Below are 13235 nucleotides of genomic sequence, written 5' to 3'. Positions count from 1 at the left end.
GAATGGATCCTGGTCTCAAATTTTATAGCTATGTTTTAGCTTTATCTTTTAATGAAAAAGGAAAAAGCTTTAATCTGATGGTATTCATGCTACAATTTAAATTATTATATGTGTTGCAGACCTACTCAAATCCCTTAAATGCAAGTATGGATTTTCCAATTCTAAGCCTCTATTCAATTATGAAAAAGAAATTTTATCAATTGTCTTATGAAATTTTATCAGTTGTCTTGTGAATCTCATCTTTTCAAGATGATTTATTTCTTAAAAAACTCTTTTTACAAATATATTGTTAATTTACTAAATATTTCATTGAAAAAGGTATTTCAAATATTATTTCAAAGTAGATTTTTGTTAGATAGCTAGAAATATTATCAAATATTGATTTTGAAATTGAGTTCATAAAATAAGAGATTAATTTTCTTATAAATATTCTATCTTGAGAATTTTTACATGGCTCAAAATAAACATTCCAATTAAGAAATAAAAAAAATCATATACCTTTACACTTTAAAAACTAATTCATTTTATAGCAATAAGGAATCAACAAACTTCAAGGAAGGTAAAACAACATGTAGTAAGGCTAGTTTTTGCCTTAAACAACTAAGTATCTATCCTTTCAGTACCACCTAGTCAAAATACCTCATCAAAAACTATTTTTAAGCTCAGACATCTTCTTCCATTTCGCCTAAAAAATCACTTGCAATAACTTTATTATTACCCTCTAAATCCTTTTAAAAAACACTCATAAACCCTTACAAGTAAAAAAATTATGATTTTTAAAGTTGTCTAATTGAAAAATAATTTATAATGAATACCTAAACAAGATAACTCCTTATATCCTTTCCTTCAATATCAATTCTTTCTAAAAAATTTGTAAAACAAATAAGACAATTCTATGAATTTATCCCTTTAGAACCACTTTTTTTTAAAATGAAAATTCTAAACTAGAATCAAAGTCCTCACACCTTAAAAATATTTTTTCAAAACTACCATCCTCAAAGATTCAATTACTTTGATTATTAGCAAGCTTGGTTATACTATTTTCTTCAAAAACAATGATCATTCATGGTTTATCTATTTTGATAAAAATTATTTGATGAATTTTTTAGCTTAGCTTTCAAATTATTGGTGGCAATATTTTTATCTTGTATATGAAATTCTTCCTAAGAAATAATAAAAAGATTTGGAATTTTTACAGCAAAAAGACCTTTAAATTCAATTCCCACCTCTTCGCATTTTATTTCAACATTTGGTGTCCTCTGAATTATATGCTAAGATTCATAATAATACATGATGTAGATGAAATATCGGCTACTCTCCAAACCTTATAAGAGACATTAAAGTCAAATAATGACCCTAATTGAAATAATCTCAAGTTGTTCATTCTTGTCTATAATCTCATCAGGCTCTACAACGACAACCATCGCTATCAACTTTATTAAAAAACTTATATATGTTTTTTCCTTTTTTAACATACTATATCTTAAAAAATGAAAGTATATAATTCCTATAAAGAAAAAGCTTTAAAAAAAACCAAATTTGCTGCTATTATTAATATTTTATTTTCAAATCATGATATATCTTAAAAAATATAGTATATAATTTTTCAAAAAGAGAAAAAGTGATTGCAAAAAAATCTTATTTTTTGTTTCATATATATATTTTTATAACTTATCATATTTCCAATTCAAAATGTTTTTTATTAAATGTTTTATCTTATAAACTTCACTATAATATTAAACATTTTTACTCGAGATCCAATTTATTGTGACTATATTCTTGTAGAACCTATATCAATTTATTGCAAGGTAGTTGGCGCATCTTACAAAAAGATTTAAAAATGTAACAAAAACAAAATTTAAACGTGCAAGGATGACATTCTTACAAAAAAGATTTAAAGAACTTTTTAAACATAAAAATTCAAGAATTCAATGACTCTATGAAAGAATTAACCTATTATAACTTTCTTAATTTTTATTATTTCTTATTTTTTATTAGTGAAAAACATGCCAACCCCTTATGCATTATCTCTCAAAATGAAAATAGTATTTAAATAAAATTAGAGTGAAAATTGGATCCTACTAAACAAGGCCAAGTTCCATCCAATTGAGTTAAAATAAATTAGTGTTTATTATATGACACTTTTAACCACTTAATACAATAATCTAGTGTTATCCTAAATTTTATATAAGGACTGACTATGCTAAATAATTTATTATAAAAATATTTGTGCCTTGACAAATATATATTATAGGGAGCCTAACATATAATAAAATACACTAAAAAGGGAAGGGTGAAATCCATAATATCAATTATTGCAGCTATAGACTCAATGATATTATAGATAATAATAGTAAAGTTATGGTTTTGCCTCTTATGACAAAAATATCTGGCTTAGTTGATGAGAATAATAGGATCTTTTTATTATTTTATGAATAGTAAAAAATAAGAAATTATTGTTGGAGAAAAAAAAATCCGGAGCTAATGTATATAAGCATTTTTTCCTTTTTATTTTTAAATGTAAAATAAATTTATTGTGTTGCCTTTGAAGTCAACAAAAACTTTAACCTTGGTCTAATGTTATTTTTATTATTTTAGATTTTTTATTATTATTATTAAATAGGATGAATATTTTCTGTTTGTATTAGAACAGTATATGCAATGTCACCTATGTACTTGAATATTGTATGTTCTATTTGGGAGGCATGTTAGCTGTTATTCAACGAATTAAATGATGGCTTTTAAGGTGGTGTTTGAATTGTTTTAGGCAATGTTATTAAACCCGGCCTGGCCTGATGGGTTGATCCGGGATCCGGCCCGGCCTGATGGGTCGATCCGGGATCCGGCCGACCCGATGCCTAGACTGGTTTGGGTTTAATAAAAGACTGGATGTGGCTACAGCCCAGTCAAACCTGGGTGACCCGGCGGGTCAACCCATGACCCGGGCGACCCGGGCAAACCTGGACAAGACCTGGTTTCTTTTTTTTTTCAAATGTGATATTTAAAATCCATTAGTATATATACTCTATGTTCCCAAGAAAAAAGTAATATTTTTTCAATGTGGGATAAAAAAACTATTTCGTTTAAATACTTCAATTTAAAATGATAACATAATATATTTTCAATGTGGGATTTGAAACCCTTTCGTATATATATTATATGTTCCCGAGAAAAAAATCATGTTTTTTCAATGTGGGATAAAAAAACCTTTTGGTTTAAATATTTCAACTTAAAAAGATAACATAGTATCTTTTCAATATAGGATTTGAAACCCTTTCGTATATATACTCTATACTCCTATGAAAAAATAATATTTTTTCAATGTGGAATTTGAAACCTATTAGTATATATACTCCATGTTTCCAAGAAAAAAATCATGTTTTTTCAACGTGGGATAAAAAATCTTTTGATTTAAATACTTCAACTTAAAAGGATAATATAATATCTTTTCAATGTGGGATTTGAAACCCTTTCATATATATACTCTATGTTCTCAAGAAAAAAATCATGTTTTTTCAATGTAGGATAAAAAATCTTTTAGTTTAAATACTTCAACTTAAAAAGATAACATAATATATTTTCAATGTGGGATTTGAAACCCTTTCGTATATATACTCTATGCTCCCATGAAAAAAATCATGTTTTGTCAATGTGGATTTGAAACTTATTAGTATAAATACTATATGTTCCCAAGAAAAAAGTTATATTTTTTCAATATGGGATTTGAAACTTATTAGTATAAATACTATATGTTCCCAAGAAAAAAGTTATATTTTTTCAATATGGGATTTGAAACTTATTAGTATAAATACTATATGTTCCCAAGAAAAAAGTTATATTTTTTCAATATGGGATTTGAAACTTATTAGTATAAATACTATATGTTCCCAAGAAAAAAGTTATGCTTTTTCAATGTGGGATAAAAAACTTTTTAAAATATTCTTTTAAATTTCATTGTTAACAATATATATAATTTATATTTATATAGATTTTCTCATATGAAATATTAAAATTTTATTTTTTTTTAATTTTTCTGGGTCGACCCGGGTTGAACCATGAAACCCGGGACCCGGCCCCTTGACCGGGTCAACCCCCGGACCGGGTTTAATAACTATGGTTTTAGGCCCCTTTATCTAGTTAATAAATTATTAAAATCCTTTATAGAATATTAACATTTAGTCAACTGCAATATAAATACATAATTTTATTTCATTTAAATTTAAAACTATCATGAAAAAATTATACTATTAACTAAAAAATAGTTATATTAGATTTGTAATTAAAATTAAATTTATAATACCAACTAATATATAAAAGAATTTTTTTTTTATATTTGCTAAAAAGTATTTGTATATGAAAGAAAAAATAAATATTGTTCATGTATAAAAAATAAATATTGTTCATGTATTTTTCTCATTTAAAAAACAATAACAAACTTGTAAGGTAAAACCAGAGAAAACCTCTGAAATATATTTTCCCAAACTCGCACACGTTATTAACAAGAAAAGAGAGTGCTTATATTATATTTTAATGTTTTACGGCAATGCAATTAAAATTTACTTTATAGGGTTAATAATTATATATTCGTGTCTTAACCCTGAAGTCAAACCCGTTAATAGGCCTCTTTGAACTGGATAATTATTAACCCCATTTCGGCCTAAAACCCTACTCCTTCCTCTGTATCAATCAATGGCTATGACGTCGCTTACAGAACTCGATGATGATACGGTGCGCAGCATGTCTATTGGAGCTGTTTTCTCCGAATTTGTAAGCTTCACGAACAGAACAAATCCTTTAGCTTAATTTTAATTACTATGCAATTCAATTAATGCAGTTCAGCTCTGTTTACGCTCTTAGTTTGTGTATGTCTTGTACTTATTTATTTGTTAATTTATTCAGGGGGGTAAGATTAATTCAATTGATTTTCATCGAAAAGACGATTTGTTAGTTACAGCTAGCGAGGATGATTCGGTTCGCCTTTACGACATTGCAAGTGCCAAGTCTGTTTCCTTTTTCCTTTTTTTCTTTAAGAAGATAAATTGCTTACTTTGTGTGTGTGTGTATATATATATATTATGGGATACTGAGTTTTTTAGAATTGAATTTCAGATTGCTGAAGACTACGTTTCACAAGAAACACGGTGCAGATCGAATATGTTTCACGCACCATCCTAGCTCTGTTATTTGTTCCTCAACATACAATTTAGATTCTACCGGAGGTTTTTTTTTTTTTTTTGCTGTTTTCTTTTGAATTTTATGTATCATTGTTTCATGTATGAGCGAGTGATGGAAAATGTTGCAGAATCATTACGTTATCTATCAATGTATGATAATCGATGTCTTCGCTACTTCAAAGGGCATAAAGAGAGGTATTGGCTCTTCAGTAATGAGCACTGATTTTGGTTTTAATTGCGTTTATTTGCTTGCAAAAACTTTGTTTAGTTATTTATTTATGTGGGAATTATGGAGATGAACTCAATAGCATATATCTTTTGGTAACTTGCAAGAACACTTCCAGTTTTTATTTGTTTTTTCGAGGTAGCTGGAATATTTGAATAAGGGCACTACAACTCATAGGTCTCATATGAAGTCATTTACCATAAGCCAATTCCTTGATGGCAGAAACATTTTGTTTACACGATTCCTTCTCATAACTGGATAACATGTTTATGTTGTAAAAACTGAAAATGGGGGCTTCAGCCTTCTCTTTACATTTCATTGTATCACATTAATGCACAGGCATGTCTTATTTAGATTAGCTTAGATGGTTGTTTCCTTTTTTATTTTTTCCAATGTCTCAAACCAATATGGCTTCCATCTCATGATGCTGACATGAAAAATTTCACCATATATGATGTTGCAGAGTTGTTTCCCTCTGCATGTCTCCAATCAATGATAGCTTCATGTCTGGATCTCTTGATCACAGCGTTAGAATATGGGATCTTCGTGTAAATGCCTGTCAGGTTTGCTTCCAATGTAGCATTTAAATTTTGGTGTGAGGCTCTTTCAATAGAATACACAAAATGAATTTCAAATAGGGTGCGTCATAACCAGCAGTCGAGATGACTAATCTAGCATCACAAACAGCTTTTATTTATTCTACATGATTGTGATTTATGCTCACTGTTATAGTTTTCAGGGAATTTTGCGTTTACGTGGTAGACCCACAGTTGCATATGACCAACAAGGTCTTGTCTTTGCTGTGGCAATGGAAGGGGGTGCTATTAAGCTGTTTGATTCACGTTCCTATGACAAGGTTCGTACCTACAAAGCACCAACTTAAGACTTAGCATTTTTATCTGTAGAGTTTGACTTGCATCTCTAATTGCAGGGTCCCTTTGACACTTTTTTAGTTGGTGGAGATACAGCTGAGGTTTGTGATATTAAATTCAGCAATGATGGCAAATCAATGCTATTGACGACCACGAGTAACAACATCTATGTTCTTGATGCATATGGTGGAGAGAAGGTTAGCTTCCTGGGTTGGATACTTAAGGCCTGATTCGTTATCTCCATAAAGCCCGCCCAATATCCTGTTGATTTGCTTCTGAATAAGCTTGTGTATTGTTCTGTTTATGTATAATTTGTGGAATAAGTGATCGATCTAAAGTTTCTCAAGGAGCTTGTGCATTGTGCTGTTTATGTATAATGTATGGATTGAATGATCGATTTAAAGTTTCCCTCATGCAGCGATGTGGGTTCAGTTTGGAACCATCTCCCAATACAAAAATAGAGGCAACTTTTACCCCAGATGGCCAATATGTGGTATCAGGTATCTGATTTTGGTTCTATTTTCCTAAATAAAATGTTTTTAAATTTTATTCATTCCCATTTAATCCACAAAAAACTAATATGATATAGGATGCTGAATGCCAATGCTATCAATTTGAGTTTTGAAAGTAATGTTAGTCTTTCAAAGTTAAAAGGCATCCATTAATATCACAACATAAACATTTATGCTAATATCACCTGCAGGGTTTTTTTTTTTTTTTTTTTTTATGAATAGCAATACAGCCCAAGATGGTTTTTTAGCTATCATCTAATGTAGCCTAATGAGATGCAAATTTCAACCTAGTTTTTTGATGTTTTCTATTTTTAGTACTAAAATGGTGCTTATGGTTTTTTCTGTAATAGGCTCAGGAGATGGAACCTTGCATGCCTGGAACATCAACACGCGAAATGAGGTATAGATTATCTCAATATTTTCTCAGATGGAGTTTCTAGATTGAACAGAATGATCATGGCAAAATAAATAAAAGGAATTCAATGTAGCTAGGCCAGACACCCTTTTGACTCTCTTAAGAAAGAGTTCATATGGTGCAAGGATTTAAAAGACATTCGTTTTTTGGTACTTCTTTCCACACATGCAGCGAGTGAATTCTGTCTCGACTCCATTTTCTTCCTTTTGGAATACTAGGTCCTGGGTAGTTGTAGCTACCAGAGTATATTTGCCTATAGCCTAATAAGTAGTGTAGACTCCTCATGCACCCAAGGGGAGTCACCCCGCTAGTTGGATTGATACGCCTGTGGCAAATTTAATATCCTCAATATCCTTTACTTGCATATGTATATATATGTATGTATATGCATATAAATAAACCCACACATTTATAAAAGCACTATGGCTGTATTGGCAATGAAAACAACCTTCTTAGATATTCAATTTTACCTTGTCTATTGTGTTACAAACTTAGGAACTTGGAATTCCATGGGAAACTTTTTCTTTATGATTAAGCTATTATCAAGTAATCGTTAGGAGAATAATAGTACTCATACTGAATCAATCTACTGGGTTAACCTACAATTTTGTACTAAAAACAGGCGTTGAAGTCAAGATAGCAATACCAATGTGGTTCTTTTGCAGGTATCATGCTGGAACAGTCACATAGGTATCGCATCGTGCTTGAAATGGGCTCCTCGTCGTGCCATGTTTGTTGCTGCGTCTACTGTTCTCACGTTTTGGATACCTGACAGCTCAAAATCAACTGTCGAACCTCGTCCCATGGACGTTGAAGGTTCAGCTCCATCTGAAAATGTATCTTAACAATGAATCCTGGTTTCCTCTTTTGTTTAATTTTACAAGGAATCCTAGGTGCTTAGCTTAATCATGTACATTAGCTGGGGAATCACAATAAACCTAATGTACCCTTGTTGGGCCAAAATTTTGGTGTCTGAAGCGGCCTCAGATTTTGTACATAACGCTTTATATGTTATGAGTGGATCCTGTGATTTCAACGCGTTCCTTTTCTTTTTCTATTTTTTCTTATGAAAGAAGAGCTCGTTTCACGGAGGAACATGAATAATGGTAAGCATCACACAATTGCTTGCTTATACTTCATCAGAATTAGAAATTTACCTATTCTGTATACCTTCGAAATTTTATGTTTTACCAGCATTAATTTTGCAAGAGAACCACCATCCTGGATTCATGTCTTCTTAGACCCTGTATTTGCTATTAAACCATGTAATGGCAAGTTGCGTTTGCTTTTATCTGTATTAAAGCAAACATGGTGGAAATACCTTTTATCAGAAGCATTAGAATCTATGATCGCTGGTAAAATATATCTGCCCAGGGTTGACAAGTCCTTCAGAATGTAATTTTTGCTTTGCTGTTAGGAAAGCTAGGCAAAATATGAATTGAGATTTCCTGCCCTGTTATCAGAAATCTGAAATTCTCGAGAGAGAGAGAGAGAGAGAGAGAGAGAGAGATTTTACAAGAGAGAACGCAAGATAACATTGAAATTCAACGATTGAACCCAGAATACTAAACAGTACAAATGCTCACATTCTAAATTAAGGTAGAACTCATAAACCAAACTCATTCTACCTCGCAATAGAGATTCCTTACAACTACATACAACAAAAGTAGCTCTAGAAAACCAGCCCTCGCATAGATAACCCTAGAAACCAAGAAACCAAACATTATGCTTCACTTGATTTCATTTCATTTCATTTCCCTTCATGTGCCTTCCTCTGGATTTCTTGGCCCACTTCCTTGGTCTTCTGTCCCACATAACCTGCCATGTCTTGCATGCGCCTCTTTGCCTCGTCAAGACTCTCCGGCATGGTCTGGGTAGCCTCCTGGATGTACCTACCAACCCAGGAGAGCGACCAGGACCCTGTCAGTCCGAAAGCCCCAGATGCCAAAAAAGAGGTCACAGCTAACCCTATTACAAGGGCAGCTGGGACCAGAACGGGGCTGAACAGGATAAAAAGAGGGGTGGTTACAGCTAGACCGATCAGGGTGCCAACTAGGGTTATACCTGCAAGTGCAAGAAGCCCACCACCTACAGGTAGCATTGTGAGCACAGCCAGGGCTTTGGAGGCTGATGGCCCATGCTGTTGATGACCCTTCAAGCCATGCACTTGCACTTGGTGCGGCTGCATACGATCAGCCATTGGTGGTGATAACACAACTTCGAGGAAAATGAAGATATAGGATAATGAGACCACACACAGAGAGAAGGACAGGAGGTAAGGAAGAGAGATGGGGTGGTGGTGTTGTTTTAAAGAGGAGACGGAACTTCGGTATGGCGACACGTTGAAGGGTGAGATGGTGAGTAAGGGCTTTGCATGAGAAACAAGTTTCAGGGCCTATGTTGGGAAAATAACCAGAAAGGAGAACTGAAAATGTAAAATGAAAAATGAAAAATGAGGTGGCTTATTGAGAGGGGATCTCTGTTGCCACTAGGCCGTTGCAGCTCGGTGAAATTTGTAGGGTTGTGCATTATTCATGGAAACAAGTGGGTTTTTGGCCTGGAACCGAAGATGGTTGTTACCTTCAGAACGATTCTACTCAGTTTATATATTTTGTATCAATTCAGTCAAGTCTCTCTAGCTACTCTTATGATCATGTTAAAAAATCAATTGATATGGTGGTCCTGTCAGTCAAGCCAAACTACTCATGCTAAATAAATATGGCAAGATGAATTAGAATGCTTATCATATATATAGTTAGAATGTTACACATTTCTAGTTGCCAATCTAGTTACAATAGCATCCAAACTCTTCCTGTTAATAGATAAAAGTTGAATGACAAATTTAAATATTTTTAACCTAAACCTCTTGACTTAACTCATCTTTATGAATTCACTTTGATTTAGATCTTACAATAAATCTAATAGAAACTCCTAATAGATATTTTGATGTCCTAGCCATGATCACATCATAGATACACAATCTCAATTGGTGTTTTATAATAAAGTTAAGGGACAAGTTTTTAGTTTTATACATATACACTCATATGTTAAGAAGCAAAGTAAAACTGGAATTCCCACTAAAACTTTATACAGAAATTGTAAAGATACATCAATGTACAAAGATATTTAAACTTGGTTTTGCAAAAATCTTATTCCAAACTAGATTTTGTAGAGAAGAAGGAAAAAAACTATGCTCCTACCTTTATGATGTGTGTTGGTTTTGTTATAGCCATGCTTTCTTGCTCTTTTTGACTGTGTTTCTTATTCTCTGTATGTTCCTCTTTCCTCTTATTTGTCCTTCTCCATAGTTTTTCTAGTTTTCCTTTTCTTTTCTGCCCTTTCTTTTTCCATTTTTAATTCCTCTATTTTTTTCTTTTATAGGAGGTTCTTAGTCTCTTTCAGAAAGGAAAGAAAATCACTACCTTTATTAGCATCTAATAGTTAGATATAATGTTATAAACCAACTTAATTTTTGACTATTGATTGCTCTTTGCTTGCTTTGTGGAGATAGGATTAAATTTCAAAAGCTAAATATTGCATCAAAATGGAAAGGATAATTACTAGTCTTGGAGGAAGGCTAATTGAGTAAGCATGTTTGGCATGAAATATTTAGATGATTTTGATAGTCAAAGCTTAATTTCTTCTATTATGATTGTAGCCAACATATCAAAGAGCATGTTCTTAGCTTGATTCGTGGAGATAAGATCAAATTTTGAAAGCTAAATAATAGATAAAACTGGAAATGATGGCCGTTGGTCTTGGAGGGAGGCTGATTAAGGGAGCATATTAGGCACGAAATCTATAATGGATTATAAGAGTTAAAACCTGGTTTCTTGATTATAGCCAACATATCAAAGACCATGTTTCTTTTGTTTTTATGTCACCAAAAGAATCATTTAGGATTAAAATTAAGCTATAATAGTGCACGAGACTCAGTCGTTTATACTTTTTTTCCCTAAAAATCTGTAAGTGCTATTCATAAAATGATGTTGTTTATTCCCTACCTTCATCAACATGTTCTTCTCTCTTTAAGCAAAAATGACATCGTTTCACTTAAAGTGAAACGATGTCATTTTTTCTTTTTTTAGCATAATTAGGTTTTTTCTAATTCAATCAAGCCAAACTTCAGCATAGTCCCTCCATTTCAACACCTTTTGCTCCTTGGTTCCTAGTCTTTTAATTTTTTATTTTGGGCCAATTTTTATCCTTTTCATTTAATTTCACCCTTGACTGAGTTACCTTAGGCCTTTGATTTCTTCAAGGATTCCATTTCAGTTATTGGTTCTTTAATTTTCTATTTTTAGCCAAGTTAACTTCTAACTTTATTTTTTTTTTCAATTAAGCCTTTAATTGATTTCTTAACTTGACTATTTGTTCCAAACTCACCTTTAAACCTTACTTTTTTGAATTTTATCCAAATTAAATCAAATTAACCTTTTCTTTAATTTCTTCTTCAATTAAACCCTCAATTATGGCCCTAAAATTCCCAAACCTTATTTTTGCTCACGATACTTAATTATCAATCCAATTTCTACCCTAATTATATTTTTATTTTTTGGATTTTTTTATATTTTTTATGACTTCTCAATTTTTTTTTGACAAGCAAAAATTATATAAAAATGAAGAAAATATGAAATGGTTAAAATTATTGAAAAGACATGTTTGTTTTTTGGATTTTTCTAATTTTAAAAGAAAAAAAATATAGATACTATTGCAACCCATTTTTGGGTCCCTGTGCAAAAATAAAAAATATATAAAAAATAAAATAATAATAATAATAAAAAAATAAAATAACTAATTTAAAAATAATAACAATAAAAAAAGGGATGTCAGAATGCTCAGAAAATGGTTAAAAAAATTGGTTGAGGAGGTTTATAATTACAATGATTAAAATTTGGTAGTATTTTGTTGACTGATGAGAGCCCTATTGATAAAAAAAATTCAATTTTTAGAAAGAAAAGTCCAAAATCAGATGTTAATGGACTCAATTAAATTTTATTGAAGGTTTAATTGAATTTATGGAGGTTTTGATTACAAGAAAATTTGATTTTTGAGTTAATTTGGGCTTTTATTAGAAGAAATTACAGTTCTGGGGTCAAAATATAATTTTTGAGAGTTAATTTGGTCAAATCAGGGGCTTAATTGTATAAATATTGAAGTTTGATGGCCAATTAGAAACTTAATTGAAGAAATCCAAAACCAAAGACAAAATTATAAAATGCACGCAAATTGAAGGCCTGATTTTGAATCTGATGCGTTTTGGCGCCAATTCTTGTTTAAATAAAACGACGTATTTTGAGAAAAACGGTGCCATTTCATGCATTGCTTTTTTTTAAAAAGGAGAAAACTCAAAATAGAGGGAGACAATAGCAAGAAAGAAAAAAAAGAGAGAGAAGAGAAGGAGAGACCAAACTAGAGGGAGAGAAACGAAGGAGAGAGGAGAAGAGAAGAGAGGGAGTAGAACAGAAAAGAAAAACAGAAGAGGAGAAGAAAAGAGCGAAAAACAGAGGAGACAGAGAGAAGAAAAACACAGCAAAACACTGGCCACCGTGCCTCCGCTGCTAGCAGCACCACCTCGATGCCACCCCAGGTAACCTTCGGCTGCCCCTTCTCTTTCTCCTTTAATCAGCCATTGTCTTCATTTGCATGCAAAACGTGAATTAAGTCATGTTCTATAGCAAATGAGGGGGGCCTGGTTACTATGAACTGGTAACTAGCCCATTTGGTTTTGGGTCGAGTTCGGCCTAACCCACTGATCTGGGCCGGGTCCTGTCCATTTAAAAAAAAAATTAAACAATTAATTTTTTTTAATATTTTTAATTTCTCTTCTTTTATTTATGAATTTTTTCTTAGTATCGGTCTGTATTTTATGTCATAAAAAATACAAATTTGGTATTAAAAATACCTGGTTTTTGTCAAAACTTAAAAAAAATTTGAAAATAAAACAAAAAATATTTTTGTGCATATGGCCAAGTGTCTCAAAGCTAAAAAATCATATTGTATTTTTCATACATCAAAAACAATACTTTAACATGC

The 13235-nt window shown here is 31.7% G+C and overlaps 2 protein-coding genes across 2 annotated transcripts; one reads left to right on the top strand and one right to left on the bottom strand.

Moving 5' to 3' along the window:
- The first annotated feature begins 4602 nt into the window (after positions 1 to 4602).
- On the top strand, positions 4603 to 8237 carry LOC105111472 (WD repeat-containing protein 82-like). The gene is made up of 10 exons (XM_011006834.1): positions 4603 to 4767; positions 4900 to 5000; positions 5110 to 5219; positions 5303 to 5369; positions 5864 to 5963; positions 6140 to 6256; positions 6332 to 6469; positions 6691 to 6772; positions 7135 to 7184; positions 7865 to 8237. Exons 1-10 carry the CDS (start codon positions 4690 to 4692, stop codon positions 8042 to 8044), a joined length of 1023 nt encoding a protein of 340 aa, XP_011005136.1. The 5' UTR covers positions 4603 to 4689; the 3' UTR covers positions 8045 to 8237.
- Positions 8238 to 8765: 528 nt separating this feature from the next.
- LOC105111471 (oleosin 18.2 kDa-like) lies at positions 8766 to 9533 on the bottom strand. The gene has a single exon (XM_011006833.1). The coding sequence runs from the start codon at positions 9397 to 9399 to the stop codon at positions 8950 to 8952; it is 450 nt and encodes a 149-aa protein (XP_011005135.1). The 5' UTR covers positions 9400 to 9533; the 3' UTR covers positions 8766 to 8949.
- Positions 9534 to 13235: the final 3702 nt, after the last annotated feature.

This window comes from Populus euphratica, unplaced genomic scaffold (assembly GCF_000495115.2).
Source record: "Populus euphratica unplaced genomic scaffold, PopEup_1.0 scaffold521.1, whole genome shotgun sequence".
Lineage (NCBI taxonomy): Eukaryota > Viridiplantae > Streptophyta > Magnoliopsida > Malpighiales > Salicaceae > Populus > Populus euphratica.
This window is presented reverse-complemented; position numbering and strand designations above follow the sequence as displayed.